This window comes from Cataglyphis hispanica, chromosome 7 (assembly GCF_021464435.1).
Source record: "Cataglyphis hispanica isolate Lineage 1 chromosome 7, ULB_Chis1_1.0, whole genome shotgun sequence".
NCBI lineage: Eukaryota > Metazoa > Arthropoda > Insecta > Hymenoptera > Formicidae > Cataglyphis > Cataglyphis hispanica.
Genome location: NC_065960.1, coordinates 8,098,455 through 8,125,552, shown reverse-complemented (window position 1 = coordinate 8,125,552; position 27,098 = coordinate 8,098,455). Strand labels below are relative to the sequence as shown.

General features: G+C 32.3%; 2 protein-coding genes across 5 annotated transcripts in view; one reads left to right on the top strand and one right to left on the bottom strand.

Annotated features, from left to right (window-relative positions):
* The window catches only part of LOC126850873 (carcinine transporter-like), a 32,048-nt gene extending 13,317 nt beyond the window's left edge, over window positions 1–18,731 (top strand). For 2 of the 3 annotated variants that reach the window (XM_050594282.1, XM_050594284.1), the window contains 9 exons: window positions 12,228–12,475; window positions 14,632–14,842; window positions 15,438–15,696; window positions 15,961–16,153; window positions 16,289–16,507; window positions 16,582–16,796; window positions 17,026–17,201; window positions 17,313–17,485; window positions 17,612–18,731. In XM_050594282.1, coding sequence (XP_050450239.1) covers window positions 12,228–12,475; window positions 14,632–14,842; window positions 15,438–15,696; window positions 15,961–16,153; window positions 16,289–16,507; window positions 16,582–16,796; window positions 17,026–17,201; window positions 17,313–17,485; window positions 17,612–17,720 — 1,803 coding nt within the window. In that variant the 3' untranslated portion in view covers window positions 17,721–18,731. Of the gene's footprint in view, window positions 1–9,906; window positions 10,398–12,227; window positions 12,476–14,631; window positions 14,843–15,437; window positions 15,697–15,960; window positions 16,154–16,288; window positions 16,508–16,581; window positions 16,797–17,025; window positions 17,202–17,312; window positions 17,486–17,611 lie in introns of those variants that run through there. The other variant, XM_050594283.1, reaches the window with a different exon arrangement.
* A 111-nt stretch (window positions 18,732–18,842) lies between these two features.
* On the bottom strand, window positions 18,843–26,427 carry LOC126850874 (carcinine transporter-like). Of its 2 annotated transcripts, none has more exons than XM_050594285.1 (10): window positions 25,998–26,427; window positions 22,585–22,896; window positions 22,050–22,242; window positions 21,558–21,816; window positions 20,838–21,030; window positions 20,428–20,533; window positions 20,228–20,331; window positions 19,780–19,994; window positions 19,516–19,691; window positions 18,843–19,291 (listed from the first exon to the last, which is right to left on the bottom strand). In XM_050594285.1, the coding sequence occupies exons 2-10, from the start codon at window positions 22,857–22,859 to the stop codon at window positions 19,079–19,081; spliced, it is 1,734 nt and encodes a 577-aa protein (XP_050450242.1). In that variant the 5' UTR covers window positions 22,860–22,896; window positions 25,998–26,427; the 3' UTR covers window positions 18,843–19,078. The 2 variants fall into 2 exon arrangements, with proteins under 2 accessions (XP_050450242.1, XP_050450243.1); XM_050594286.1 differs by lacking the exon at window positions 25,998–26,427 and adding an exon at window positions 24,793–25,138.
* Between the last annotated feature and the right edge of the window lie 671 nt (window positions 26,428–27,098).

Below are 27,098 nucleotides of genomic sequence, written 5' to 3'. Positions count from 1 at the left end.
AATTATGTGTATCTGATACCACTGATGATTACCACATACATGATTTTCTGAGAAAATTATAGAAGGCCAGATATCGATTGTTCAAGATTAGAAAACGTGTAATTATTAATTATCATGATGCGCTTTATATTGACTAATCCTATTCATACATATTAATATCGCATTAAGAACTTATGAAATTGATAGCTCATGAAATTGACCAAAAAACATTAGACAATTCTACATCTATCATAACATATATATAATTCTTAGCATATCTTTTACAAGTATATATATATATATATATATATATATATATATATATATATATATATATGTACAAGATTGATATGCAACCAAAAGTCATATGACGCGAGAATATTTTTATGGAAAAGATTAAATTAAATTATATGACAACATAAATATCGTGAAATAAATAAAGAGGATTTTTTTTGTATACTAGATCGTGCGCATCAATCTCGGGCCAGTACATTATCGTGCCTGAATACGGTTGATTAACGAGTCCGTGATTACGGGAAGATTCGTGTGTTCTCGTATAAACGAACGAACATTTTTGACGAGGTACTGTATCAAACAAAAGAGCAATCCAATGTTAGTTACTCGAGTGTTTCTCGCAGCCTGATTTTTTTTTGCAGCATATTCGGCAGTTTTCCGTAAACATTCTATTCAGCGTCCATTCCATCCGTCTGATTGAAAATACCGCGATGCAGTGGTGAAAAAAAAAAAAATTGGAACGTACGAAAAGTAATCAATCGGATGTTCCGAGATACACTTTGCTCGCGGCCAAGATGTTTTTGTTTATCAGCGATATATTGGTCATAGAAATATTGTGGTAGCGATATTAAATCGGTACTGCAATCACATCGCGTATAAGCACGTGCCTTCTTTCCGAGAATTTTATCTTATTTATCTAAATACTATGTAACTTTCATAATGTAAATTAAATTTTGATCCTTTTTTATATTACAGTTTTATTATAATCGAGAATATATTAGAAAAACAAGATGAAGAAAGAGAGAAAGAGAGAGAGAGAGATTTTCTTTTTACTAGCTTTATATCAGCTGTCAGTTATTAGAGAGAGATTTGTGTATAGAAACAATGATTAATTTTTGCATAATCTTCGTCAATTTCCGAGAAATCAGCGATTTGTTGGATACGCGTTTTCATGATGCATGAATAGGATAAATAGCAATGAAATTAATAGCAAAACTTGCATTTTAATATTTGTTGAAATCGCGGAGAGAAGATTCCATCAGCCGTGAATAATTCTGAAACATCGAAACCGCAAGGCGCGAAAATGCGATCAATTTGCGCATACACACGGTTATACACACCTTCGTCGAGCTAACGACTCTTTTTATGTGAGAATTGCATAATGCGATAAATCTTATGCGAACATCTAATCTTATGTCTAGTGGGATGGGATGACGAAATCGTGGAGAGGTGTGTCCGTGGAAAATGGCTTGTAACTTGCTTCGTATAGTAGCTGAGATTCCCCCCTAGATTTTTATCTATTATAGACATGCGATTAATTATACATATATCTGGACCTATAAATTTCAGAACTTGTTACTCCGCAACAATCGATAAAAAAATTATAAAGATAACGAGATAGAGATGAATGATAAATTACTGTTTAATTATTACTTGTGTCTGTGGCTCGCTCGCGTTGGTTTTTTTCATCTTGAGGTAGAAATTTAAAAGCGAGGATCACAGAAGATTCATTTTAATCAGTAATTATTTACTAATTACACACAGAGAATACGCAATAGATCCTCTTCTTGAAGAAAATTGAGAATCTTATTTCTAGTTGATTAAATATTAAATATTAAGAGAATAAGAGAGAGAGAGAGAGAGAGAGAGAGAGAGAGAGAGACATTCACAAATTCGAGAAAAAATATTTTTCTTTTATATATATGCGTAGAGTTTGATCGATTCGTGATTCTTGAAACAATGGCAACTGAATCTAAACCGAGAAATCGAACTTCGTATCTGTATGCGATTTTTATCGAAAGCCATCCGTGACGCAAGTGCAATGAGATTTGTTTGTTCGACATGCGGTGCGCTAGTAAATACAATTCGCCACTCGCTATCGGAAAAAATTGGAATTCAAATGCAAAGCAACTGAAGAATACGCGGTGGCGATTGATATCTCTCTCATTTACAACAAAATTGCGTTGCGATTTCTCTCTCTCTCTCTCTCTCTCTCTCTCGACATTATTAATTTTAATTGATAGTACGTGTTATCGTGTACACGTAATCGAGCGAAAGATATCTGTGCGGTTTATTCATTTCCGTATGTCCATTTACGTGGCGAGATATAAATTTGGAATATCTCGATAGAGATTTTCGGGAAGAAGGAGGAGGAAGGGAGAATTTTATTTGCGCATAATTTTATATAACGCGTTGAATTAACGCATAGAATAATTACGATTTCTGATACGTTATATGAGTGTTTGTTGTAATTCGTGAGAAACAAAAATTTCCTTATCTTATACTTAATTTCGCAAATCTAAAGCTTCTTCGACGTTGAAGTGCTTTGAGCTTCTGCCTGGGTAGATAAGTTCGGGAAAAACTAATAAATCAAAGACTAATCAGTTTATTGGATTTATTGGATTTATTGGACAGTAACCGACTAATGACAGAATAAAATCTCTGTTTAGATAAATTCTCTTATTTAGATAATTAACTGCTATTATTTACTAATCAATACCTACAAGTAATTTTATTTTTTAATAATTAATTCTGTTAAAAAAGCCTTTTCTAGATTAGAAATAGTCAGAAACTAATCAGGATAAATGACAGTTTGACAGTAATTATCAAATGATAATTAGTTTATGCTTAATCAAAATTCGAAGTATTTTGCTTATTATTTTCTAGTCAATAATTAATTAAGAATTAAACAAACCAATTAGAAAAATAATCTATATTTAGACAAATCCACAATATTCTGGCTATTATATTTCTGATCATGCATTAGCCAAGAATTAATAAGGACAAAAGAGTACATTATAGCTAATCCATCTAATAACCTGATTGTTATTCTTCAGGTACGATATAATTAAAAATGAATATATTCAAAAATAATAAAGCTTTTCGATTAGCGATTAGTTAAACAATTTGAATAAATTGCGATCTTTAGGAAAACCTAAAGATCGCAATTTATTGCTTTCCTCATCGCGAATCTCTTCTCAAGCTTCTTCACGGAAAAGCTGATGGGCGCTTGTAAGAGTTATCGATCGGCTATTTATCGGGATGACAATCAGACACTAACCGGCTATCGTCTCTTGGCTCCGACGTTCGCATTCTCGTGTCGCGAATCATGTTTCCACGATACACAATTCTTACCCTTCACGGGCTACCTAATGAATTATTGATATTGCATTTGAATTCATTTGAATGCGATGGCACGAAATGGCCGAGGAATCCGCGGCTTTACGAGAGAGCGACAGCCTGATTGGAAGTCGGGACCAAGCTTTAAAGTGTTCGTAAAGGACGGTGGCAAGTAAAATGATTAATGACTGCGGAGATATTTATGTAAATCTGATTTTTATAGAAAGTAAATAGAAAAGCAGGACTAAAATATGTTTTATCTTAAATAAAATATAAATAATAATACGCGCTGTTTTTGATGATGAAATAGAAATTTACAGTCCTCAAAAGTGTTAATTTTTTAATTATTAAACAATGAATAGTTTATCAACGCGCATGGAAGTTTTTTTTTTGTTGTATTTTAATCAAATAACGTTTTTAATTACTTATTTTATTATAAGTGTACATATATATATACATATACAATGAATACAAATATATAATTATGTAATATTAAAGAACAAATAAAATACTAAAAACAATTATGATTCAAATCGATTTTCGGCGCCACTAGCGATGAAACAATCGATTCAGTTTTTTTCAAAGCAAGTAGATTCCATGTACTATTGAGTGAACCAGTCGAGTGTGACCGCATTGACATTTTCAAGGATTTCCTAAAGGAGGACGAACTAAAGGAGTAGGAAGGAGGATTAGATTAGGTCATGTGGAACGACGGCCACGGTAAAAATAAGAAAATGATCCTCGCGATTATTGATCTGTGAGATGAAGAGCTCTACTATAGAGATGACGATTGGCCAGCAAGAAATGCAAAAGATGCTCTTTAGATTGTCTCTAAGGGAATATCTGTCCTTTCTCGCTCACTATCTGTTATATATGGGTATTTTATGCAGTGAGGCAAATTTATCATACTTTAGGAACTTACTAATAGAAACAATTAACGTCTGACAATTGATGTTTGACAAAATGTACTGTAACGCCAAGAAAAAACTATGATGTTAGATAGATATCAATTAGAGTGCTCGGTGATTAATTACATCTGATCGGAAAATTCTCTTGCGAAATCTCCATCGTAGATACATGGAATAAATTTGTTCCGTGATTTACTCTCTAGAGACCATGTTCGATCGATATCTCGACAGGGCTCCCATTTTCGTTGAATTTTCAGTCGATTTTGCATATTCTGTACTTGAAATTAGATGATCACATCGTTAATACATCCTGTATCTTGAAAAATTCTACTCTATATGAAATTTATATAATTGAGAATGTTTCGCGAATGCAGCAGTTATATAAATATGTGCATGTATATTAAAGGTTCTTCTACGCTTGGAGGTTGCAATACGTTTCCTAGATTCAACAAAAAGCCTTCCTATAAAAGATCGCGCGTCTTTGTTTCCAAACGACGACATTGAGTTTTATGTGCGAAAATGTAAATATATCCGTACTTTGTTACATTACTATTCCTGATTTTTTTATAGTCTACATTTTTTTTTTATTCGCGATTTACGCTGTGACCTGTAATGTAATGTTACAATGGATCGAAATAATGACTAATAGTTTTGAGCTCTTGTATTATAATTTTATAAGGAAATTCTTGAATTAAAAAGAAGAGATTAATGGAAAATAATTTATTCTATAATAACTTAATTAATGTCACAAAAAATATTTAATTTGTAAAATTAATAAGCGTTTAAAAAATTGTTTCATAAAAAAATCATAAATTCATTATTTTTGAAGTTGAGCATGTATTGTCATATTTATTTGCTTTAATTTTGTCATGAGAGGATCAGATGTTACCCTGACGACATTACCGAAATAACTCATTTTTTTTTAAATTTTGTTTTTAACATTTGTATTAAAAAAAAAAACTGCTGTCACATATAGTTCTGTCTGTGCGACGAATTATATTTGCCATTTATTATATTAATCAATATTTTTGCAATTTATTAATAAATGCTACGAATATCCATTTCCGTTTGATGGAATCTTTTAATATATACTGGGACGAAGTTAATTGTCGTTCTATATTTGTTGTATAAAACATCCTCTCAGATTGCAGCTATCTAAATCTGCTAATAAATTACGATTTACTTGTCTGGTTGTTAATTGCTTTTTTTAGGTGTTAAGTCAAAAATGCTGTTCTTAAACGAATTGGTAATCAGAAGCTATCATACTTTATCTTCATAAATTATACGTAAATCTAGATCAAATCTTTGATTTACAAAAATGTGAGTAACAATTAACGTTATCTCTTTGTCGAGCATTATTTGTTGTGGCTTCCACTTTTATCTTTTTCTTGTATGTTCTCAGATATTTTTTTCAAAGATACGCAAATAAATTTTTGAATGAAGTAACGGTACATATTTACATTATTATTTTATGACAAAAATATGGCGTTAAACTGCAATTTGCATAAATAAATAAATAAAATGAATTAAAAGATAAGAAAATAAATTATATAGAAGCCTTTATATATAGTTAACCTCGATCTGATTTTGTTTTTACCGACGATATATTAATATTTTTATGGAATCTGAAACTCTGTGGCCTTACTGACAATCACGAATTTTGTTTGCTTGTAAAACATTAATCCAATATAGATTTATTTATTAAATTACAGCAGTTTATTTATTAAAATCAAAACAGCAAAAAAATTTTTTATTAATATAATAGATAATATAATCGATAAATATAATTTAATGAGATATAAGTCAAAGACATATCACGAAGGAAAGAAAAATCGTTTAGATAACAATAAAACAATAATAGATAAAAAAGACATAAAAGTGATGCCTGTAAAAAAACTTTCTGTTCTATAATATGCTTGAATCTTCATATACAATACAAATTATTAAAATCTTTGATGAAAGCAAATAGAAGAATACATTAGAGTACAGAATCACTGTTCATTTAAGATGAAAAAAATATACACAGCTCTAATTAAAAAAATATTTTATTATAATGAAAAAATAATTTAATAAGATTTAATAGATTTTTTAAATATCTGGAATTAATTTTTTAAATATTTTATAAAAATATAGAATTTCTCTCCTTTTTTATTGGAATAAAAATTTGCGATAAAATTAATTTCCTGAAGATATTAGATAAATGATGGTGAGAACAAGAATAATGTTATACAGGTTGTTACGTTGCGCCGATTTATCTCAATGCCTAATGATAAGGATTACGAAAGTTCAGAAACTCTGCATCATCAAATGATTGCGAGATTACTCGAACACGCGTTCCTCGCATTCGAACTTATTAAGGACCACAGTCACCGCTATTGGTGCACTTGAACTCGACCTGATAAAAAGCTACCGCCTTGAGCTCTTACGTCCTTGCGGTCAGAGCCGATTCATAAATTCGCGGAAGTCCCCAAGCGAATTCCTCTCGCGACACACGCACCGTCTTTGTCTACGTGGAGCAATTATTCGTATATAACACTAAACTCGTATTACATAAGACGGATTAATTTATTTTGAGAAACAAGAGGACAACTAACTTTACGCTTCTAATTTTCGCTCTTTTTAACGATAGGTGCTGTGATTTGCGTTATCATGCACAAATGTTGCATCTCGTTGTAATTATATTAAGTATAATCCTTAATTTTATGGTGTATTTAGGTCTGTTGAAAAATAATTCTTCAATAAATAATCTGAATTATTTGAATCAGATTTTTTTTGAGATTTTTCTGTTGCTCTAGACGGAAGATATTCTGATTATAATTTGCATTATTATTTGATTTATACGGATTTGATAGGCATCGTAATTTATTATTACTTAATGCTTTTAAGTAATTTCGCGTGTTGTCTTTATATGTTTTTGTAATATATTCTTTACCAGCTGTTTAAATATAGACATTTTATGCAATTATTTCAATTGTTTCACAAGTCGCAAGGTTGTTGCCACGTGAGAAATTTGTAGCATTACATTCTCGAGCCGATCATTCAAGTAGAGAGCACAAATCATTGATAGTATCAATTAAATCATTTTGCCACTATTTATGGCGCCGAATTTATTTAATTGTCATTGAGATATTATCGCGCTCGCCCGCATAATAGTGCCAATTTAAATTTTGATTTGCTATCATCGCTTATGTAACTTTGCTTTTATCGATCTGATTGATTCATTAAAATAAGATTTTTATTTCAAATTGTCGTCGCTCTCTCTCTCTCTCTCTCTTTCTCTCTTTCTCTCTATCTATCTATCTTTAATTGAAGAATTTGGACCTTGATTGAAATTTAAATGATTATGATATCTTCAGCTTACATTATATTAAGGTGAAATAAAGTATAAAACTGTCTCTGAAATAATTTTAAAATATTAATCACAATTCAGTAATTATGTAATGCAAAATACAAATAAGAAAAACTTGTTTCGCGGTTTTAATTTGGTTCCAAATTAAAACCGCGTTTTCATTCCAAAATAGATAACCAGTTAGTCCATATGTCAGTGTAATTTATGGCTCATAAAAAATGCTTTTTGCAATCAACGTTACGATTCACATATCTTGCATCAAAGAGTATTTTATAATAAAATATCAAAAGGTCTGTTTTCTGTGAAAATTAAAAATATATTTCTTATCAATTTCCTCCATTATTTAAGGAATTTACGTCAAGGCACATTCGAGTCTGTACGTAATGATGAAACAAATGTCTCGCGAGAGCATTAAGTGTCGACATACGCGCGTGATGACATTTCGATAAAAAACAAAGAATTTAGATTCCTGCGACGGCCGTGACATTATGCGCTAATATTATCCGCCGTTCTTCGAATTTTTCTTCCTTTCCTTTCTGCGCAAATGGAGAATCTCGTTCAGTTTCCTCTATCACGCGGAACCGACACTTGAGTATTCCTTCTCGAAAAGACCGCACTTCTACTGTCATTCGCGTTCATCAACCGGTTTCTCGAATCGTTTCGCCTTCTTCCGTCTTTCGACGTCTTTCTCGGCATCTCTTTCGATATTTTGCCGCCGTTTTATACCTGTCTCTTGGGTTTTTCCTATGCCACTAATCAAGGTCATTACCTTTGTGAAATCATAAAATAAAATCAAGACGCATTGTTGTCGGAAATAATCATCGTTGTCATTTAGTATTATATTCTTTCCATAAGAACGTGCGACGCATTTTTATTGATTTCTAATTGGAATAATTTCCTTATCTTATCAGCATAGTCCTTTCGTCTACGAGCAACATTAATAACTTGAATAAAAATTGTCTGCATTATCTTGATTAAAAAATGAATTTTTTTGTTTTGTTTTTGACGAAAATTTTTAAACATTTATAAAATAAAGCAGAGAAATAGAAGTGTGCAAATAAGTCTTAGGTAATGTCTCATAGTGTTATTGAAAGTTTATCGCTGATGTGACATTTAAATTGTCAGCTAAGTGTCTTGATCTTGCAAAAGACTTAACTCGTTTATAGGATATAGATCTTTGGAATTTTGTTTCTCGCGTTATCATTATTAAAAAATAATTCTTCTGCAAATAGATTTTTGGTTGTGTAAGTATTCCAATTTGATTGATTTGATATTATACATATATTATCGCGGCACGATGCAGATTTTTCTTAGGCGTCATTGACATTCATAAATTATTATACAATGAAAGAAGTTTAACACAGGCATCTTTCATGAATGGCAAGATTTTTCATGATTCCTGTAAATATTTTAATGCCTTTTTCCTGTCTTCTCGCGAAGAATAATAGCACGTTTTCTTTTTAATTTATTATCTGACTCATTGATTCCAGCGCACATTGGTTTAAAATAAGATAATAGACGAAAGAAAGAAATGTGTCGCGAAGCATATGTATAAATTATGTTGGCCTAATTAAATTATTTAAATCTAATTGATTTGATTGAACAGTGTTATTAAACATCATTGAGATTGGATTATTTAATATATAGCCAATTTTTATATAATTATTTAAATACTTAATTAAATCGCTTTTAATCTCATTTATTTTATGCTAATAATATCTATTTTATATCAGTGCTATCATCGAGCATACAAGATATTATCTATGAGAACACTTGAATGAAAATTCAAATGAAGATATTCTCACATTTTTCTCAATTAAAATTGTCAGTAATATTACATCTTATATTTTCATTAAGTAATTAGCATTGAGATCATTATTAATGACCAAGTCATGGGCGATAATTTGCAGTTTAAAAAGTTTTAAAAAATTAAAAAATTTTATTGGTTTTGCCCGATGTTATATATAGGCGTACTTTAATTCTCTTAGCGATTGTTAGAATTCGATGTCACCTGGATCTTTTACAAGAAAGATTTATTCGAACGTGCTTGGCCGCACCTTCGAGATTGACGCGCACCCGCACCCTTCTCCGGGTGTTCCCTCTTCGATAAGTGCACCCATGCACTTAGATGCGTAATGTTAGCGGGTAAAGTCGCGTAGGAAAGCCGCGTGCGATGACGTTCGCGGAATGGAGGTAATCGGGAAAAGGCCACGCGCTCGTGCGTAAAATTGATTTTCCCGTATATGAAATCCCCGTTCACACGCGTTCTCCAATGACGTCACTTGGAGGACGCGGTTCATTCTCGTTTTCGCGTCACAGCGTCGGCAACAGGTCGTACGGTCTGCCCGCATAGTTTGTACGATCCGACGCCGACTCTGCCATATCAAAGTGGGGAAGAGTGTGGTTTTCTGTCTAGGTGGAAGAATATAAAGCCACAAATCGATTGCACGGTCGGCAGTTCACGCGCCTCACGAAACGACGACGTAATGCGTGTGCATCCGAAAAATCGACGGCGCGTTACGGAAAATCGGAAAAGCGTGGTTTCCTTGTACGCGATCAACGCGATCATCGCGATTTATCTGTGAGCACGAGCTGTTGAGCGAAAATTTATCGAAATATCGCGCGTTTCTAGCCAAATTTTTTCTTCTCTTCTTTTTTTTTTATACATTTATATAAGAGCGTATACATATAGTTCTTCTGTGTATAAGGTGAATCTATATTTTCTGGATTATTCTTTTTCTTTTGTGTGAATATAACATTTTCTTGTGAGTCTCCACGTACGTACTTCGCACGAGAAAAATCAACAAGTAAGACTACTATTTTTTTTTTAATTTTTAAATGATTTCATCCGTTTTGTCGTCAGCTTCTATTTTTGTGCATATAATATAAAAGATGGTTCTACGAAATTTTTTTTGTTGCATATACTTATATAAAGTGATAAATGGCTTTAGTGTCAATCATTTCATATTATATTCCCTTCATATCGATAATTGTTAGTCTAAACTTGAATATTAAAAATGTTAAATATGAATCGTAAAGATAGTTATAAATAGATTGATAATTGATATAATTGATAACGTGTCTTCTTTTTGCTTAGATGTATTATTTTTTATATTTTACCACTTTGTTATATTTAATGTTTTCACGTAACAATATAATCAAGTAATTATATGTAATTTTTTTTTAGTTATTTAATTGACGTCGATCGTTTATGATCATATAGCTTATGGAACTTCTTACATTACAATAAAGCGATATTATATCACGAATATTTACGGTTGATAATCATCCGAAACGAGCAAGGTATCCATTTAAACAAAACAAATTATTGAAATATTAATGGGATACAGTAAGACAAATTAAACAATCATATAATATTATAAATCAATAAGTATATAGTACAATAATAATAATTAAGAAATCAATAGACTTAATTTAGATCAATAAGAGAATGGATTGTTAATGTATATTAGCAATAGATTGTGTCTATGATTTCAGTAATATGTAATTTTTTTATTTCATTATCTTTGATCTATAATGCTGAAATGTATTTAAAATTATTGCTGTAAATATATATCGCGTTTTATGAATATTTGATAGCATTATTAATGATGATGACTTTATAACACGCGCCTTTTTTCATTACGTATTGCATCGAGGACGATGTACATAATCGTTTCAATGTAATTACTCGTGTATTGCATTAATGCAATGTTTAACCGTTCATGCAATACTGTTTCGATATCTTAAAAAATCTCGTAAATGTTATCAATCTAATTATCTATCTAATGGTTTCTCACGACAAGTAATATTATTTAAATAATTTATGGGAAAACAATTTCCGCACATTCTCATCAGAAGAAAGTATTTTAAAATTACGAATGAGAAATATTTTAAGTCACACTCATCATTTTTAGAATATTCTAATTTATAATTCAAAGAGAAGACAAAAAAATAAATTGATTAATCCCATTATTTTTCTGTAGTGTGTAAATATAAATAATGTAGAGCTTAAAATTTCCACTCTGGAAAATTGGATATTAAATTGTGTCAAAAATAATGAAATTTTATAAATAGAAAATGCTATAAAATATACCGTCACATTTTCTGTTTAATATTTGTAATATTTGCATGTGTTTTATAAAATTGTTTTACGTCAAAGTTACGTGGTTCTATGTTCACTTCTTTATCATATATTTGTTAAACCGTTTATCATTAATAGATAGATAATATTCCTTTTCTAAGTTCTCGTGTTGTTTCAACATTCTATTTAGTCATTTAACGCTTGTTAGTTAAATAGCTGTAGTTTCTACTTAAGTTGCCACACGGTCTTTTGTTTGCTCTTTGTTTTATTCACTCATTTTCATTTAAAAATTTTTCTTTTATTACCGGTTGATGTTTTGCCACGATATATTGCACTTCGTATTTACTCCTGCATGACATTAACATTTCTCGCATTCCAGCGATTATTTTTATATAAATATATATTAATTATATAATTATATATTTGACAATTTGATAATATCGGTGATTTAGTTGTAATAATATTACGTATAATATTAATTTTAATAATAATAGGTGATAAAAGATAAAGTTTTGGGAATTACGAAAGAGAAAACATTCTTGTCATCTTTCAGACAACAGTCATGGTCGGATCCACGAAAGTTGAAGAGGGCAAGGGCCCCAAGATCGAGACCTTCGACGACATCCTGCCATATGTTGGTGAAGCGGGCAAATACCAGTTGTTCCTGTTCTTTGTACTCTTACCCTTCACAATTGTTTATGCCTTTTTATACTTTGCACAATTCTTCATCACTCTCGTGCCCGCCGAATATTGGTGCACTATACCGGAGCTGGAGCACTGGAATTTCACAGATCATGAAAAGTAAGTTTCAACGAGAAAAAACAATTCTTTAATGCAATTAAAGTGAATAAAAAAAAATAAATAAATAATATAAGTTAATAGAAGTTTAAATAATTTTTATAAACAAAGGCACGAAGCAATTAGAAATTTGTAAGACAATGCAGAAAATATCTAGGTATTTAGCACGACCAAAAGATAAAAAATTTTCAAAATTCGAAAAACTCCGCACAATTCGAGATATAAGAATCTTAGAGTAACATCGATAAAATGGTAGAAAGTGAAATTATCTTCATCTTTAATTCATAATGACAGTTCAAGTTCAGTCGTTTTGAGCTTATTCAAATTTTGAACTATTGATTTGATTTATATGTAGATTCCTTACGCGCTGGATTATTTACATACATATAGTGTGTCTCAAATATTTTTGTATTGCTTTTTATTTGTACATAAATGAAGACATTAATTAATTACTGATGATGAAAAGTTTAAGAATTTTTAAATTACTGATAATTAAAAGCTTGTAAATTTTGGAAAATTAGCTTTTTATTACAAACATTGTCACAATTTTCTTTCTTCTAATTAAATTTTTCGAAATTTTAACATATCTTATAGATCAAGAAATATTAATATATAAACACCTCGCGGCTAAATGTATATTTTATTAAGTTTTAATAATAAGATTTTATCATTCTCTCTACATACACACACACGTGCGTGTACAAATTTCTATCGATTCAATTAGTGCAATCATAAAACTCTTATTTTGTTTTAATCGAAATTCTTTTCAACTCTATCGGATTTTCCCAAAATTGAATAAGTTTCTGTCACTTTAACTAGAAATTATGAATAATGAAAAACACATGGTGTTTTTAACTCGTGCAATAATTACATCATCTAAAAAACTAAATACATGATATGATAAAGATAGATTTCTTCTTCCGCATTAATGCAAATGAATCGGCTGAATATTAAATTAAAAAAAAGTGTTTCCCCGACAGAAATAATATACATTTATAATTATGTTACATTTCTTGTAGGATTTCCGTTCTACAGAAAATAAAAGTATATAATTAGAGTTTTTCTTTATTTTTATGCGTGACAAAATGAAAATTGTAAACAATTACACATGAGATGTAATTTTGGCTCGTTTGATGGGCGCAATTTCGGAATTTGAGCTATATTACATCTAAAAAAAAAAGCAAATTTTCCGTCAGAAGTCAATCTATAATGTTTCCTTGTAAAAAATACTGTTAGAAAAAACTTGCGATTATGACAGGAAATGAAAAAGATTTAGTTTAATGTTTTTAACGGAGCAGATCCAAAACAGTACAAAGATAAGATAATATCAGAGACAACTGGCGTGACTATCGCGGAGAAAAATCCGTCGCTGCGATGGCTCGTGATTCAGATTAGTCGATCAGTGGTTTCTCCACGTCTGATGTTATGCAGAAAACCAGTTTTGGTTGTCGATCTCGAGAAGATTCCACTGAAACTCGAGAAACAAAACGTGTAAAAAAAGTTTGAAGGAAGAGGAAGGTGTTCTTTTTCCTTGTTGAAATACTACCTAAGATGGATTTTTATGTTTCCTTATCTTCCTATCGAAGCCACGGGACGTATCAAAAATATGAATCGTTCGAAATTAGCCGCGTTTTTACAATAATAATAATAATAATAATAATAATAATAATAATAATAATAATAATAATAATAATAATCATGCAAAATAAATGCATATGATGACTTGAGACAATGATCTCGAATAGGAATTGAAAGAATTTGCTATTGCTCGTGAATATATTGTATTATAAATACAAGAAATAGTAAATATGCATTTGCGGAATAAAATAACTTTTGTAGAATTTTTATACAACAAAATACGCGTAGCTAAACATATAATTTTTTTTTACGTAGGAATGGCATTTCTTCTAAAACGAATTCAATAGAAGAAAAAGCTTGCTATCTCTCTCGCTAATGTAATTTCCATGTCAGTAACGTGTATGTGTGTGTATATGTCAATCGTAAATGACGCATTTCTAGTAAATAAGCCGCTTCTTTGGGTCTCGAATAATTTTCGTTGTTATCTATAGCGAAATTAAAGAGATGCAGTATGCACATTACATGACAAAATATATTGCAATTATATAACCGTTCGTATTGAAATTCAATATTGTTCGTAGGATCGCGATAGCGATTCCCCCGGCTACGGAAGCGGAACTGCTGCTGGAAAGCTCCACGGTGTTTTCGAGATGTTATATGTATGATGTAAATTACACCGAACTGCTCGCACAAGGTGTCAGGCATGCCAATGAGTCGTGGCCAATAGTCCGTTGCAATCGAGGATGGACCTTCAATCATACGATGATACCGTACGCCTCGATCGCTGTCGAGGTAATTAACAATAAGATGCTAAGACGTTATTATTTCACGTGCGAAAATTTTCTCGCGTTATTAAAGTTGTTCAGTTAATAAATTGTTATGGTTAGCAAAATGATAATATCAACAATTATGCGCGTATTTCAGTTTTTTTTTTTTACTTTTTCTTATCTCGAAAAGTATTAAACTTTATCGTACTCTTTTATTTTGCGAAGTGACAGGCATTGAAATTTGTATCGGAAGTGTCGCTTATACATATCGGTTTTTTGATATATTATATAATGTTGGATATAAAAACCTATCGCTATTGATAGCAAAATGACGACGCTCGAGGAACGTGTTTTCAATAATTGAAAAACAGCATCTTAGGAAAAAAACTTGGATTGTATACCGATACTTTAATAGTATATGACATTCAACGTACGCGATAATATCTATACGATACGTGATTAAATTGTGAAAATTATTTTGATAACAAATTGCTGTAAAATTAAATTAGTATAAATTCGCCTATTGAAAAATAAACGCAATGAACATTAATGATCGCATTATCTCTTATCTACGTTTATTAATAGTTATAATAAAAAAAAAATGTATTATATTTTGCCAGCTCGAATGGATTTGCGACAAGACTTTTCTCAGTTCCGCGGCCCAATCGGCCTTCTTCGTCGGCAGCATCATCGGTGGTCTAATATTCGGCTACATAGCCGATCGTTACGGCAGAATCCCGGCGTTAGTGATCTGTAACGCGGTAGGATTTTTCGCCTCTATCGCAACCGCTTTCTGCAATAGTTTCTTGACCTTCTGCATCGCAAGAATGATTGTTGGTTCGTCATTCGACAACTGTTTCAACGTTCTCTTCATTATCGGTATGAATCATTAAGATGAATGCAAAGTTATTAAACGAGATATTACATGAAGAATTTTTAAATAAATTTTCTGTTCGAACAAAGCTGCCTATTTTAAAGATGTGTAAATAGGTATTTGAGAAATTTGTGTACTTTTATTAATCAGCAGCTTGGATTAAAATTACTTTGATTATCTTTAAATTTTAAATTCTCAAAGTAAATTTTCGATGGAATTCGTTGATAATCTTGATCAGCGATTATTGATTGATATAATTCTGATCGCAGTGATCGAGTACGTTGGTCCGAAGTATAGAACCCTGGTGGCGAACATGTCTTTCGGAATTTACTTTGCTTTCGCCGCTAGTATTTTGCCATGGATCGCGTATTGGATATCAGATTGGAGAATTTTAAGTGTCGCAACCGCATTCCCGATGATCGTCGCTTTCATTAGTCCATGGATAATTCCAGAAAGTGCACGGTAATTATTGTTACATTACATGTTACATATCGTCACGTATTATATTATATAAAATTTATAATTTCAATTATTTTTTATGAAACTACTTGTTTGCAATACAGATGCATAATATAATTAATCTGTACTGTTTATTAGATGGTACATTACAAGCGGCAAGATTGATAAGGCGATCGAAATGCTGAAGAAATTTGCGAAGGTCAACGGTAAGGAGGTGAAACAAGAGGTGTTCGAAGAGTTCGAAAAAAGCTGCAAGAATTTAATCGATAAGGATCAATCGCACAATCAATACACCGTACTGCACCTCTTCAAATTGCCTCGTCTAGCTCGTATTACCATCATACTTATTATTTATTGGTAAATAAATTGCTATGACAAGCTCCACTTTGTTTCCGTTTGAAACAATTATTAATCGAGAATCTGGCTTTCAGGCTGTTGATGGTTTGGGTATTCGACGGACACGTTTGGAACCTGAAGCTCTTGGATCCCGACGTGTTCACGTCGTTCTCCCTAGCCGCGTTGACCGAGCTTCCAGCAGCGATTTTGCTGGCGCTATTCCTTGACAGATGGGGCAGACGATGGATGGGTTTCGCTTCTATGTTTATGTGCGGCATGTTTTCTTTCATTGCCCTCATCACACCTCCCGGTAAGTTATATAACTGTCGCAATAATTATTCTCATCTCACAGAGATTTGTTTTATATTATCGCGCAAAATTGCACCGTTAACGTCAATTGAGAGATAAAATCATTTTTCTTTATTGCACTTTATGATGTTTGAGATCTACATTTTATCGCATTAAATTACAATCCCCAACAATCCTAAGCAAATGGCACTACTTGTACGAGGGATTTACATATCCTTGCGATGTTACAGGCGTACTAACCGTCACCATGGCGATCTTGGCGCGCCTTGGTGTCAATATCGCCGCGAATATTGGTTTCCAATACGCGGCTGAAATGTTGCCGACCGTAGTGCGGGCGCAAGGTGTGTCTCTGATTCACATTATTGGCTACTTCGCTCACATCATTGGACCTTACGTGATTTATTTGGTGAGTATTCCGAGAGAAATGTAGCAGAATTTTTTTTTCTGCAAGATTAGCGAAATCCGTTATCGAGAAATTGACAGTGGATGTTTAATAATGCTCAATCATCATTTTCAGGCCGACGTCCATCCGTCTTTGCCTTTGATAGTTCTTGGCCTTTTATCATTCCTGGATGCATTCTTGACTTTAACGTTACCGGAAACCTTAAATCAAGAGTTGCCCGAAACTTTGCAAGAGGGTAACGACTTTGGCAGAGATCAGAGTTTCTGGTGGATTCCCTGCATATCTTCGTAAGTTTTCTATAAATTTCTAGAGTCAAATTCGAGAAAACAAATATAAGAATTACTCTTATTCAATAAGTTTTTAGCTAAGACATCTAATTCCGTAAATTTAACGATTATCTTTGAAATTTGCAGAACTCCGCAATTGAAAAAATCGCTGAGAAAGAAGAAAAAGAAGGAGGGTTTGACAAATGCGGGCTTTCATCACGACAGTATTCAGACGATCGACTCCACGAGATTATAGTGACCGATTCGTTCCTAAATATCGAAATTGCCAAATCGTTGTAAATATCGCGGATAAATCACCGGCACACAATGTGATCATTTTAGATATTAAGCTACGAGATCAAGTGCGGTATGTGTGTGTGTATATGACGCGCGATGATCAACCAAAATGCACATATATAAAGTGGCGATGTAAAGAAAGGTTCAGATACGGATAGGGATGCGAATGCACTTTGAAGCTGAACGCGATCGTCTCAAGAGTGCCAGATTTTAAATCTGCATTGCATTTCTTTGCGATATGCTTTACGTCACATTGTTACAATATTTTTGACTCGCGCAGAAAGGATGCAGCATGTTATGTACAAAGTTATTTAATTTCATGTGTACAAAGTTATTTATAGCTTTATCGAGAGAAATTATTCATAGTAACTTTGAATTTTTTTTTTGCAGTATCATTTATAAAATATCAATAAGGTAAAAATCGAAAAAATATCGATGAATTCGATTTTCTTATGTTTTAAAGAATCTTACGTCAGTTATCGCTTACGGTATGCAAATGCGCGAATTCAACGAAATTAGATCAGTTTCAATATCTATTACGTTCGACTCTTCACTCATTGTTCCTTAAGAGGCAACATATTTCTCATGTCGAATAAGATAAGATTGTCTTATTATATTCAATATTTTTGGAATATAATGTGACAGACTAGACGAATTGTGTAAATGGATGAGATCGCTGTCGCTTTCTTGATGCGTCATCAAGAATTGTTGCGTAATTGCTGACGGCTATCTCGAATTAATTAACGTTACCTAAATAAAAAATTTTTAGTAATTTAATATAAAAATAGAACTAGCGTAATCTTTTTCACATCCTGCGATGAAAGCATCTCTTATCTTTCTCTGCCAAATGTGAAAATTATAAAATATATATGAGACTACACTTTTCATATTTCACTTTCGTTTCGCTCATCAACATCATCTAGAAAGCAATCGAATAATGTATAAAATTAAAAAAAAATTATCATATCCTTGTGTTCCATCGTTTTTGCTATTCGAAACATAAATTCTATTCTGGCACGTTTGCGATTTATTTAAAGTATATTCTCTTAATCTTAAAGAAAGCGTTCATCGAATCGAAAAATTGATCTTGTCTATAAATTTTATTGATTGATACAAAAGAAGGCATAGAATTATTGATTATATATATGTATATATATATATATATATACATATATATATATATATATATATATATATATATATATATTGCTATATACCGCACGCGAATAAAGGGCGGTGTAAAAAATTTCTTAACTACATTTTCTCGACCGTTGCAGAGCCGGAGAGAATCATTATAATATAGCAGAATTAAAAGAACTATAGCTCGCGCGGACGATAATGTCGATGCCGGTCCGAGCTTTTGCAACAGGGTAGTGTCCAGAAGCTTTGATCCTTGCCGAACTCCTCACCCTGACGTAGAGTCTGCGGGAGATCGCGACCGAGCGTTTCCGGTAGGAATAATATCAGCGTTGCGGCCAACAGAGATACGACGCTAATGATCATCATCGGTAAACCGTCCCAAATCTTAGCCTAAAGCAATTTCAATTAAATTTTAGCGATACATTTGTGCACATAGATTGATTAAACTTTTTTGCCAGCCTTAGCGAGCAATATGTTCCAATAATTCTCATTTATCTTATTATGAAATAATACACTATAATCAAAAGTAAAATACATTCTGGTTTTACTGTACGTAACGCAAGTATGTAATACAATTTTTTTCTCTGTTGAAAGATACAAAGGAAATTACTTACACTGTCCACCACATATGGCGCGACGGAGTGAGCGATTATACCAAAAATGTGGATCAACGAGACCCCTTGCGTCCTAATGGGCGTTGGTAATAATTCCGCGGCGTATTGTAGACCTACATTGGCTGTCATATTTAGACAAAATCGTGAGAGCACCAACATTGCCAGTTTCGCTATACCTAATAAAAAAAAAAATGAACTGGAGCGCGTTTAATTTTGAAATAAATGAGACAGATAAAAACCTGTATATGTGTATATGCGACTCACTCGATTGCAATAGCAACTCGGCGAAACTGAAGGAACAAGTCATGGCCAGAGTGATAAATCCGCAGAATCGACGACCCCAGCGATCTAGTAGCAACATCAGCAATAGCCCGGCCGGCAGTTCGGTTGCACAAGCAAGAGAGAAGGACACGAATACCGAGCTTGGGATCAGCTTGAGGGAGTATACGTGGCCGTCAAAGGCTATCATCGTCAAGGACCTAGAATCGTTCCACAAAAATATATGAAACTACATACTATACATCTAATGCATTAAAGTAAAAAACGTTAGCGAAAGAAGATTACATTGCAACAAGCAAAAAATTAGAACGACAGAAATGTGATATTCTCAAAAATTATTCCGTGACATCTTTTTTTGAAGAGAAAGAGGATGAAACGTTACGAAAGCGAAGAGAACAGTTCCGGGAAATAAAAATTCATTATTCTTACTCACCAGAAGAAAATTAGCAAGACAGCGTTCTTCGCTAAACGCGGTGACTTTACTAGATCGAATAAGGTTGCGCTTTCCGTTTGAATGTCGGATGCTGTCAAGTTCCTCTGTAAAGACGGTAAGAGACGATAGGACGATAGGATGAAGGAATGATTTGTGTCTCACAAGCAAGTGAGCTTTGCATCTCAGGCGGTCCTACTTACGACGAAAATTTCGTAGATGTGCGTATCGGGGCTCTTCTTGTTGACCTTTGCTATCCACTGCAACTTCTGCACGACTTTGTTTATTCTGCCATTGGCGACGAACCATCTTAATCGTGAAACAGTGCTCTATTCAGCGGAAAGTTCGGACGTACGGCAGAACGTAGATAACAGAAGCGAACTTACGACTACGTATATAAGTATATAAGAGCGATATAATATTTAAAAATCGCCACACTATTTATTTCAGAAATTTTTTAATTTTTTAATTACACATTTAGTTGCAAAGAATATGAAATTCTGTTTATAACACTTTAAAACTAAGAATATGTAAAAGATTATTGCAGCATCCTTCAATATCATTACAATGAAAGAAAATAGTTTGATGCAAAGATTGATGTAAAATATCGTACCGAGCACTTTCAGGAAGAATCCAAGGTGTAATAAAGACGCTCATCATGGGCAACGCGCTGACATAGGCGAAGAATCTCCAGTTTGCGACATAATATGCGATCCATGGCAGAACTGTGCTTCCGAGAGCGAAATATAAACCGAAGGCGACGTTGACGACCAGAGTTCGTCTGTTCACGGCCATGTACTCGACCACTGATTCAGGATTTAGAGAGATTCAGAATTTAATTCACGCGTTATACAATCGTGACATTAAACATTATTTAAACATTTAATGTGATTTATCTTAATTAACAATCTGTGATATAGACAATATATGAATTACGTAATGTAATTTACTTAAACTATTTAATGAAATGATATTGCGTAACATTCACGCATAAATATTCACGAGTTGCATATTTTACTGTGTGTAATAATTTTTTAATCTGTTATACTCTCTTCCGGGTATACTTCCGTATACGCATGTACCATTAAAAAAATTATCTTATACCATTCATTAAAAAATTATTGAGCACTTATACACGCCGTAGAGAGAGAAAGAGAGAGTGAGAGAAAGAGAGAAATCCGTAGTCGGGATTTATGTAACATTAGAAAAAAATGATGATAAAGGATATTTCTCACGCGCATAATTTTAATGAATGCATCGAAATAAATAATAATCTTTCATTGCTGAAAACTCATAATTGTGACAAATGTTCACTATCGTTTATTGAACTCACCGATAATCAGCGGGATGTTGATGCAATTATCGAAAGCCAAACCGGTAAAAAATCTACAGACGGCGAAGGACCAGAAGGTATTCGCGCTTGCGGTCGCGATCGAAGCCAAGAGGCCAACGCCATTGCATAGCATCAAGGCGGGAATCCGCCCTTTGTGATCGGCGATCCATCCGAAGAAGAAACCGCCGACGATGGAACCGCAGAAGAAGATCGATTGTGCCGTCGAGATGAGATATTCCTGGTCACATACCCAATCTAGCTAATCATAAAGAGTCCAGGAATCAGCGTGCAAAAAATTCTTAGCGCTGGATATGTTGCTATTTTTTTTTTTTTTTATCTCTAATGTATTATGATCGAAATGATCGAGAAGGCAGATTATAATTGCGGATTGTAATCTCGATAACGATCGCTGACAGTAGCACTCAAGTGAGAATTTTGCTTATCTTTATATCTTACATATATCTCATATACATGCATTCAAGGATACTTCACCTCAGCCGCTATGCTGGCGTACGGAATCTGCGTGAAATTGTATTCCCACTGATTGCAGCCTACAGTTTCGTTCGTCTTCCATTCGATCGAGCGAATATCCTTGTGATTTAAAATGGAGAAAAAGTCCAGGTCCCGTCGATGGCATCGATCATAATACGGATAATTCTGAGACTTTGGTATGCCGATTTCCTTTCTGAAAATATTTACATTGTAAGAGGATGATATATGGCACATAACGCGCACGATTAAATAACTTTTACAACATTATATAACTTTGCGCTCAAAGTTATCTCAGTATAAATTACAAACTTTCTCTTGTAAATTTAATTACACATAGGTATGTGCGTAATTAAAATTATATTAAACAATTCTCTGAAATTTTTTACCAAAAAGATGATTTTTTATATCAAACACGAGAAAGATAAAATTTATAATTTACTGAATGCATATATATATATATGTGTGTGTGAATAATTCTGCTTGAAAATTGTCGGGCTGATAAAATCGTTTCGAATCTCGTTGACGTAAAACTTACCTTTCTTCCTGCGTAAAGTTTGAAGAGATTAGTTCCTCAATCTTGCACCAATGTTCCTGAGGTAGCAAAGTGAGGAAGAACTGCGAAAAGTATAGGGTAGCATATGCCACGCTGTAGGGAAGCAAAGCCAGTAAAAGCAGCAACTGATATCTGCCGAAGTCACCGACATACGGCAAGATATCGTCGAAGGTTTCCAACTTCGATTTTAACGTGGTGGTCTCGTTTGGATCTATACCGTCTATGGTGTTTTTCATGCCATTCGATTCTTTCATCATTCTAAGGGATGCCGATACTTGATACGCTAGTTTTATTCTTGGCAAGTAAAAAATAAAAATACAAATTTTTATTTTACACCAGCTAGAAGTACAATTTTATGCGAGGATAGAAAAAGCTTGTAGAAGATTATTTAAAGTGCAAATTCATTAATTGAAAATTATGGCAAAAAGTTTAATCATTAGTGTTTAAGAAAAAAATAACTCTCCAGCTAAATTTGAGCAAACTTTTGATAAAATGAAAAAATTTTCAAGATGCTCGACTAACAATAAGATTGCGGTCCAAAGTCCGTGTAATTCGAGCGGTTTCATGGGCATGTCAAACAACAACTTGAGTAGGGCAATCTAAGCAGTCAGTGTTGTCCGAACGTGACGGGTGCAAATGGCTCGTAACACGCGGGCGCGTGTGCGTTTCGATTGAAACAATTATAAAGATCAAATATGAGTTTGATGACTTGGCGTACAATTAGTGATACTGACAGTGTCGCGTTTATGCACACTAATATCTAATAGTGTCGTTTATATATACATATAATATCTGATAGGGTACACACACACAAATAATGTTAAATAATATATACAAAAATATAGATATTTATACATAATAAATATTATATAACAAATAATAGTTTTATAAATATATATATATATAGAAAGAGAAAGAGAGAAAGAAAAAGAGATATCTAAATTAAATGTCATATAGAAATAAATTTTTAAAGAAAGGATTCAACATTTAGGGGAAGAATGTAATGCTTACAAATTATAAATAAATTAAAAATATTATTAGAAGTAATATTATTAGAAATAATATTAAAAGAATTTAATTGAGCATTTTGTATTTTCAAGAAAATAACATTTAAACATATTTCCGTTTATCAGAGTTTCAATATAATACTTTGTATTTTCGAGAACCAAAAATATCATTTGCGATGCTTGATATCGTATTCGCGACGAATGTCTCGACACACAAAAAGTTGTCGTTTAAGAACGTTCACGAGATATAAGATAAAAAGTGTGGTAGTTGCTAGGGTCAATGTTGGAGGCTCGTAAATATCGGCGCGTAAAATGATCTGACATGTTTGATAATTTACTGAAGATATTTTTCATAAAGAGTCAATGATGTAGTTTATATAAGATTTTGTTATGCGAATGCTTTTAATTTCGCACGACTTGGATCAATCGTGTAAAACATTTATGCAAAATCTGGTTTAAATTTAAATTTTCAATTTTATATTTATAAATTCTCACCCGCCGCGTATAAAAGCTTAATATATTCAAAAATAATATATATGAAAATAATTCAACACGAAATTTATAAGTAGTTTATACTCACATTGCTAATACCTAGTTGACTATTGTCCATTAAGGTTAATTGGGCATTGATCTTTCGTAAATGCTATTTCTACAATAACTTTGTAATTATCATGAAATGTATATGTGAATTACTGTTCAATATTTAATCTTATCTTTTATTAAGATAAATATTTTTTTTCTAGAAACCAAATTTTACTTTCGGTATCTGACATATGATTAGCACATATATGACAGTTCTATATATTTAATATTAATATACTTTAACGAACTTTCACGAAGCTAGTCATTGATCGGCGAATTATATCTCTTAATTTTATCTAAGTTTTATTTTTTAAACACTTGATTGCGCAAGCGTAAAAAGGATTTTCGAGACTATTTTTCACTTTGGCATCTTTATTATCGATTTATTTAGCATCTTTAATGAAATTTTTTCCATTTTACATTTTCCTTATATTCTAATAAGTTTTCTTCTTTTTCTAAAAAAGATTTCTAGAGAAACGTTGAAACTAAATTTATTTTTCTGCTACTTGAGTTTCTGCGAATATTTCTTAGCACGTTAGCTTTTTTTGCATCCAAGAATTAATTACTTCTATTTTTTTATACAAAAACCATTAATACTCACGTTCTATTATTTTTCACTAAAATTATGCACTTTTCATATATTTAATTTTTTATTTTATCACCGTGTTATATCGCGTTACCACTTTCAAATTTAAATCTCGCGTTAGATCAGAAAGATCACGTTGCCACGCAAGATATAGACGAAAAAAAAACCCTCACCAAACGTGAACAAACGTACACCGTAAATTTATTATAAATACTGATAACGTGGCGATTGTAAATGTTACGATATTACTTCACCAATTTAACGATTCAATCTCAAAGTCCGGTAGGACATTTGCGGCAAAATCGAATGACGACGATCGCGACGACGACGATGATTGAATGAGATTCTGTTGCGAAACACAAGTCGCTGCATGAAGGGGAAACTCGATTGATATACGAGCTCTTAGCATGAAATGCGATATATTGTATTATGACGTAGCTCATATATTATAAATATGTAGCGAGAATATTTGTGAGAGCACAAAAGAAAGGAACAGTGAAAAGTAAAAGAAGATCGAATGCTAAGGGAAATGTGGAAAGACGCACGCGAAAAAAATTCACACGCTTCTCAATTTGCATTAGTTTACTGCAATCCAATTTATCCTGGAATGTAAATAGTTTCTCGATATGTTTAAAATTCGGAGAGGGTATAACGATTCGTTATTTTGTCATTTTTATGAAATGCAAATTAATTTCAAACATTTTCTGCATAACTTCGAAAAATCATGCGCGAAGCGCATAAGGTCTTCATGTTCAGAATTTATTTATTTATTTTATTTAATTATATAAGTAAGATAAATAGAAATCTTGAAATTTTTTAAAAAAGTTCTTAAAAGATTTTGAAACCGGTTTAAAAAAAAAATAAATTTGTATGAATAATTTAAATAATAATTTTGCTATATTACGTTTAAAATACGATACATTAATAAAACTAAAGAATTGTTTTACATTTGTCTTATAAATTTTATTTGGTTATCTTATTCTTTGATTGTCATCATTTCTAGTATTTAATAGGCCACAATTTATATTTCTACGACAATCATTAGCATAATTTAACTGACACTGTCAATATCTAAGCACAAACAAGTCGCACGTTACCGTTGAATTTTATTCTCACTGAAGAAAATCAGAGTCTATCGAATCCAGCGCAAAATAAAAATTTATTTTGTTGCAAAAAGATGCATTTTCGTTGAGTCGCAATTTTTACATCATACAACTTACTTCTTCCTTTAACCGTGTAACATGAAAGATTCGTTCGTAGACGCTAAACCCACTTGCTAGTGCAGAAATTTCTCGTTTTCGTGAAATTGTATGCAAATTTGCTATCGTGCACTTGAGAAAAGATTGACACAACGTTCACGATATTCGACCTTCGCGATATACACGCAAGATTAAATAGAAAAATTATCTGAATGTAATATTTCAGAAGGATTTTGTAGTCGAAATTTTCAACTTGATTATCAATCGATAGATTTACATTTTCAGAAATCTGACCGTTCTCGAAAAAAGATGCTCGCAAGTCTTACGAGTAGAAACTGTCTTAAAATCATTATTCATGTAAACCGATGGTTGTTCTCGCGATTTCTTTATCATCCTACTCTCTTGCAAATCTATACGATACGCGAATTTTCGACATACTATCCGAACTACCTCGCAGCTCCAATGCCAAGTCGCCAAGTCAGAAATAGATAGATAATTTTGCTTTGGCGACTGCTCCAATTTTTAAAATGACTGTAAAATTTTACGAGAACTTTTTTTTAACTAATTGCAGAAAAATACAAATAATAATGTAAAACGTTTGACAATTTGAAATATACCTTCTCACTATTAATAGCCCAGGAAAATGCATAAAAAGTTATCGTATGAATGAAAAAATTATTATACTCGTGAGAGGTTAATATATTATTAGCTTTTCAATTTCGTCATTGCAACGCGATGTTAATGACGTTTAATCACGCTGTCAATATCGTACATGTAAAAAGAAAAAAAAATATCTCTTAAATAAAAAAACAATTTTGATAAAAACATTTTGATGATTGTAATATATTTGTCTTTTCGCAAATCGAACAATTTCTTTTGCTAGTAGTTCAGATAGCGATGTGCATGATGTCTATAATTGATGTATGTATAATTCTTTGCAGACGATAAGTCGCCTCGAATGACGCCGATGATATGACTACCACTCAGCCATGATGCAAACATACGATAGTAATGACTATATCTCAAAGTTCAGCTCAATGTCGCGAAATTTAGATAGGCGTGAAAGAATCGTGCATTTCTTTTCTTTCTAAATCTTTTCGGACGACGGACAATAATAAATCA

Bases quoted from the DNA above. Each gene is read 5' to 3' on its own strand.
- LOC126850874 (XM_050594285.1), bottom strand. From the start codon at position 22,859: ATGATGAAAGAATCGAATGGCATGAAAAACACCATAGACGGTATAGAT. The intron at 22,243-22,584 runs GTAAGTTTTACG...AAATATTTTCAG, and splicing joins AACTTTACGCAGGAAGAAAG to AAAGGAAATCGGCATACCAA. The intron at 20,332-20,427 runs GTAAGTAGGACC...CCGTCTTTACAG, and splicing joins ACATCTACGAAATTTTCGTC to AGGAACTTGACAGCATCCGA.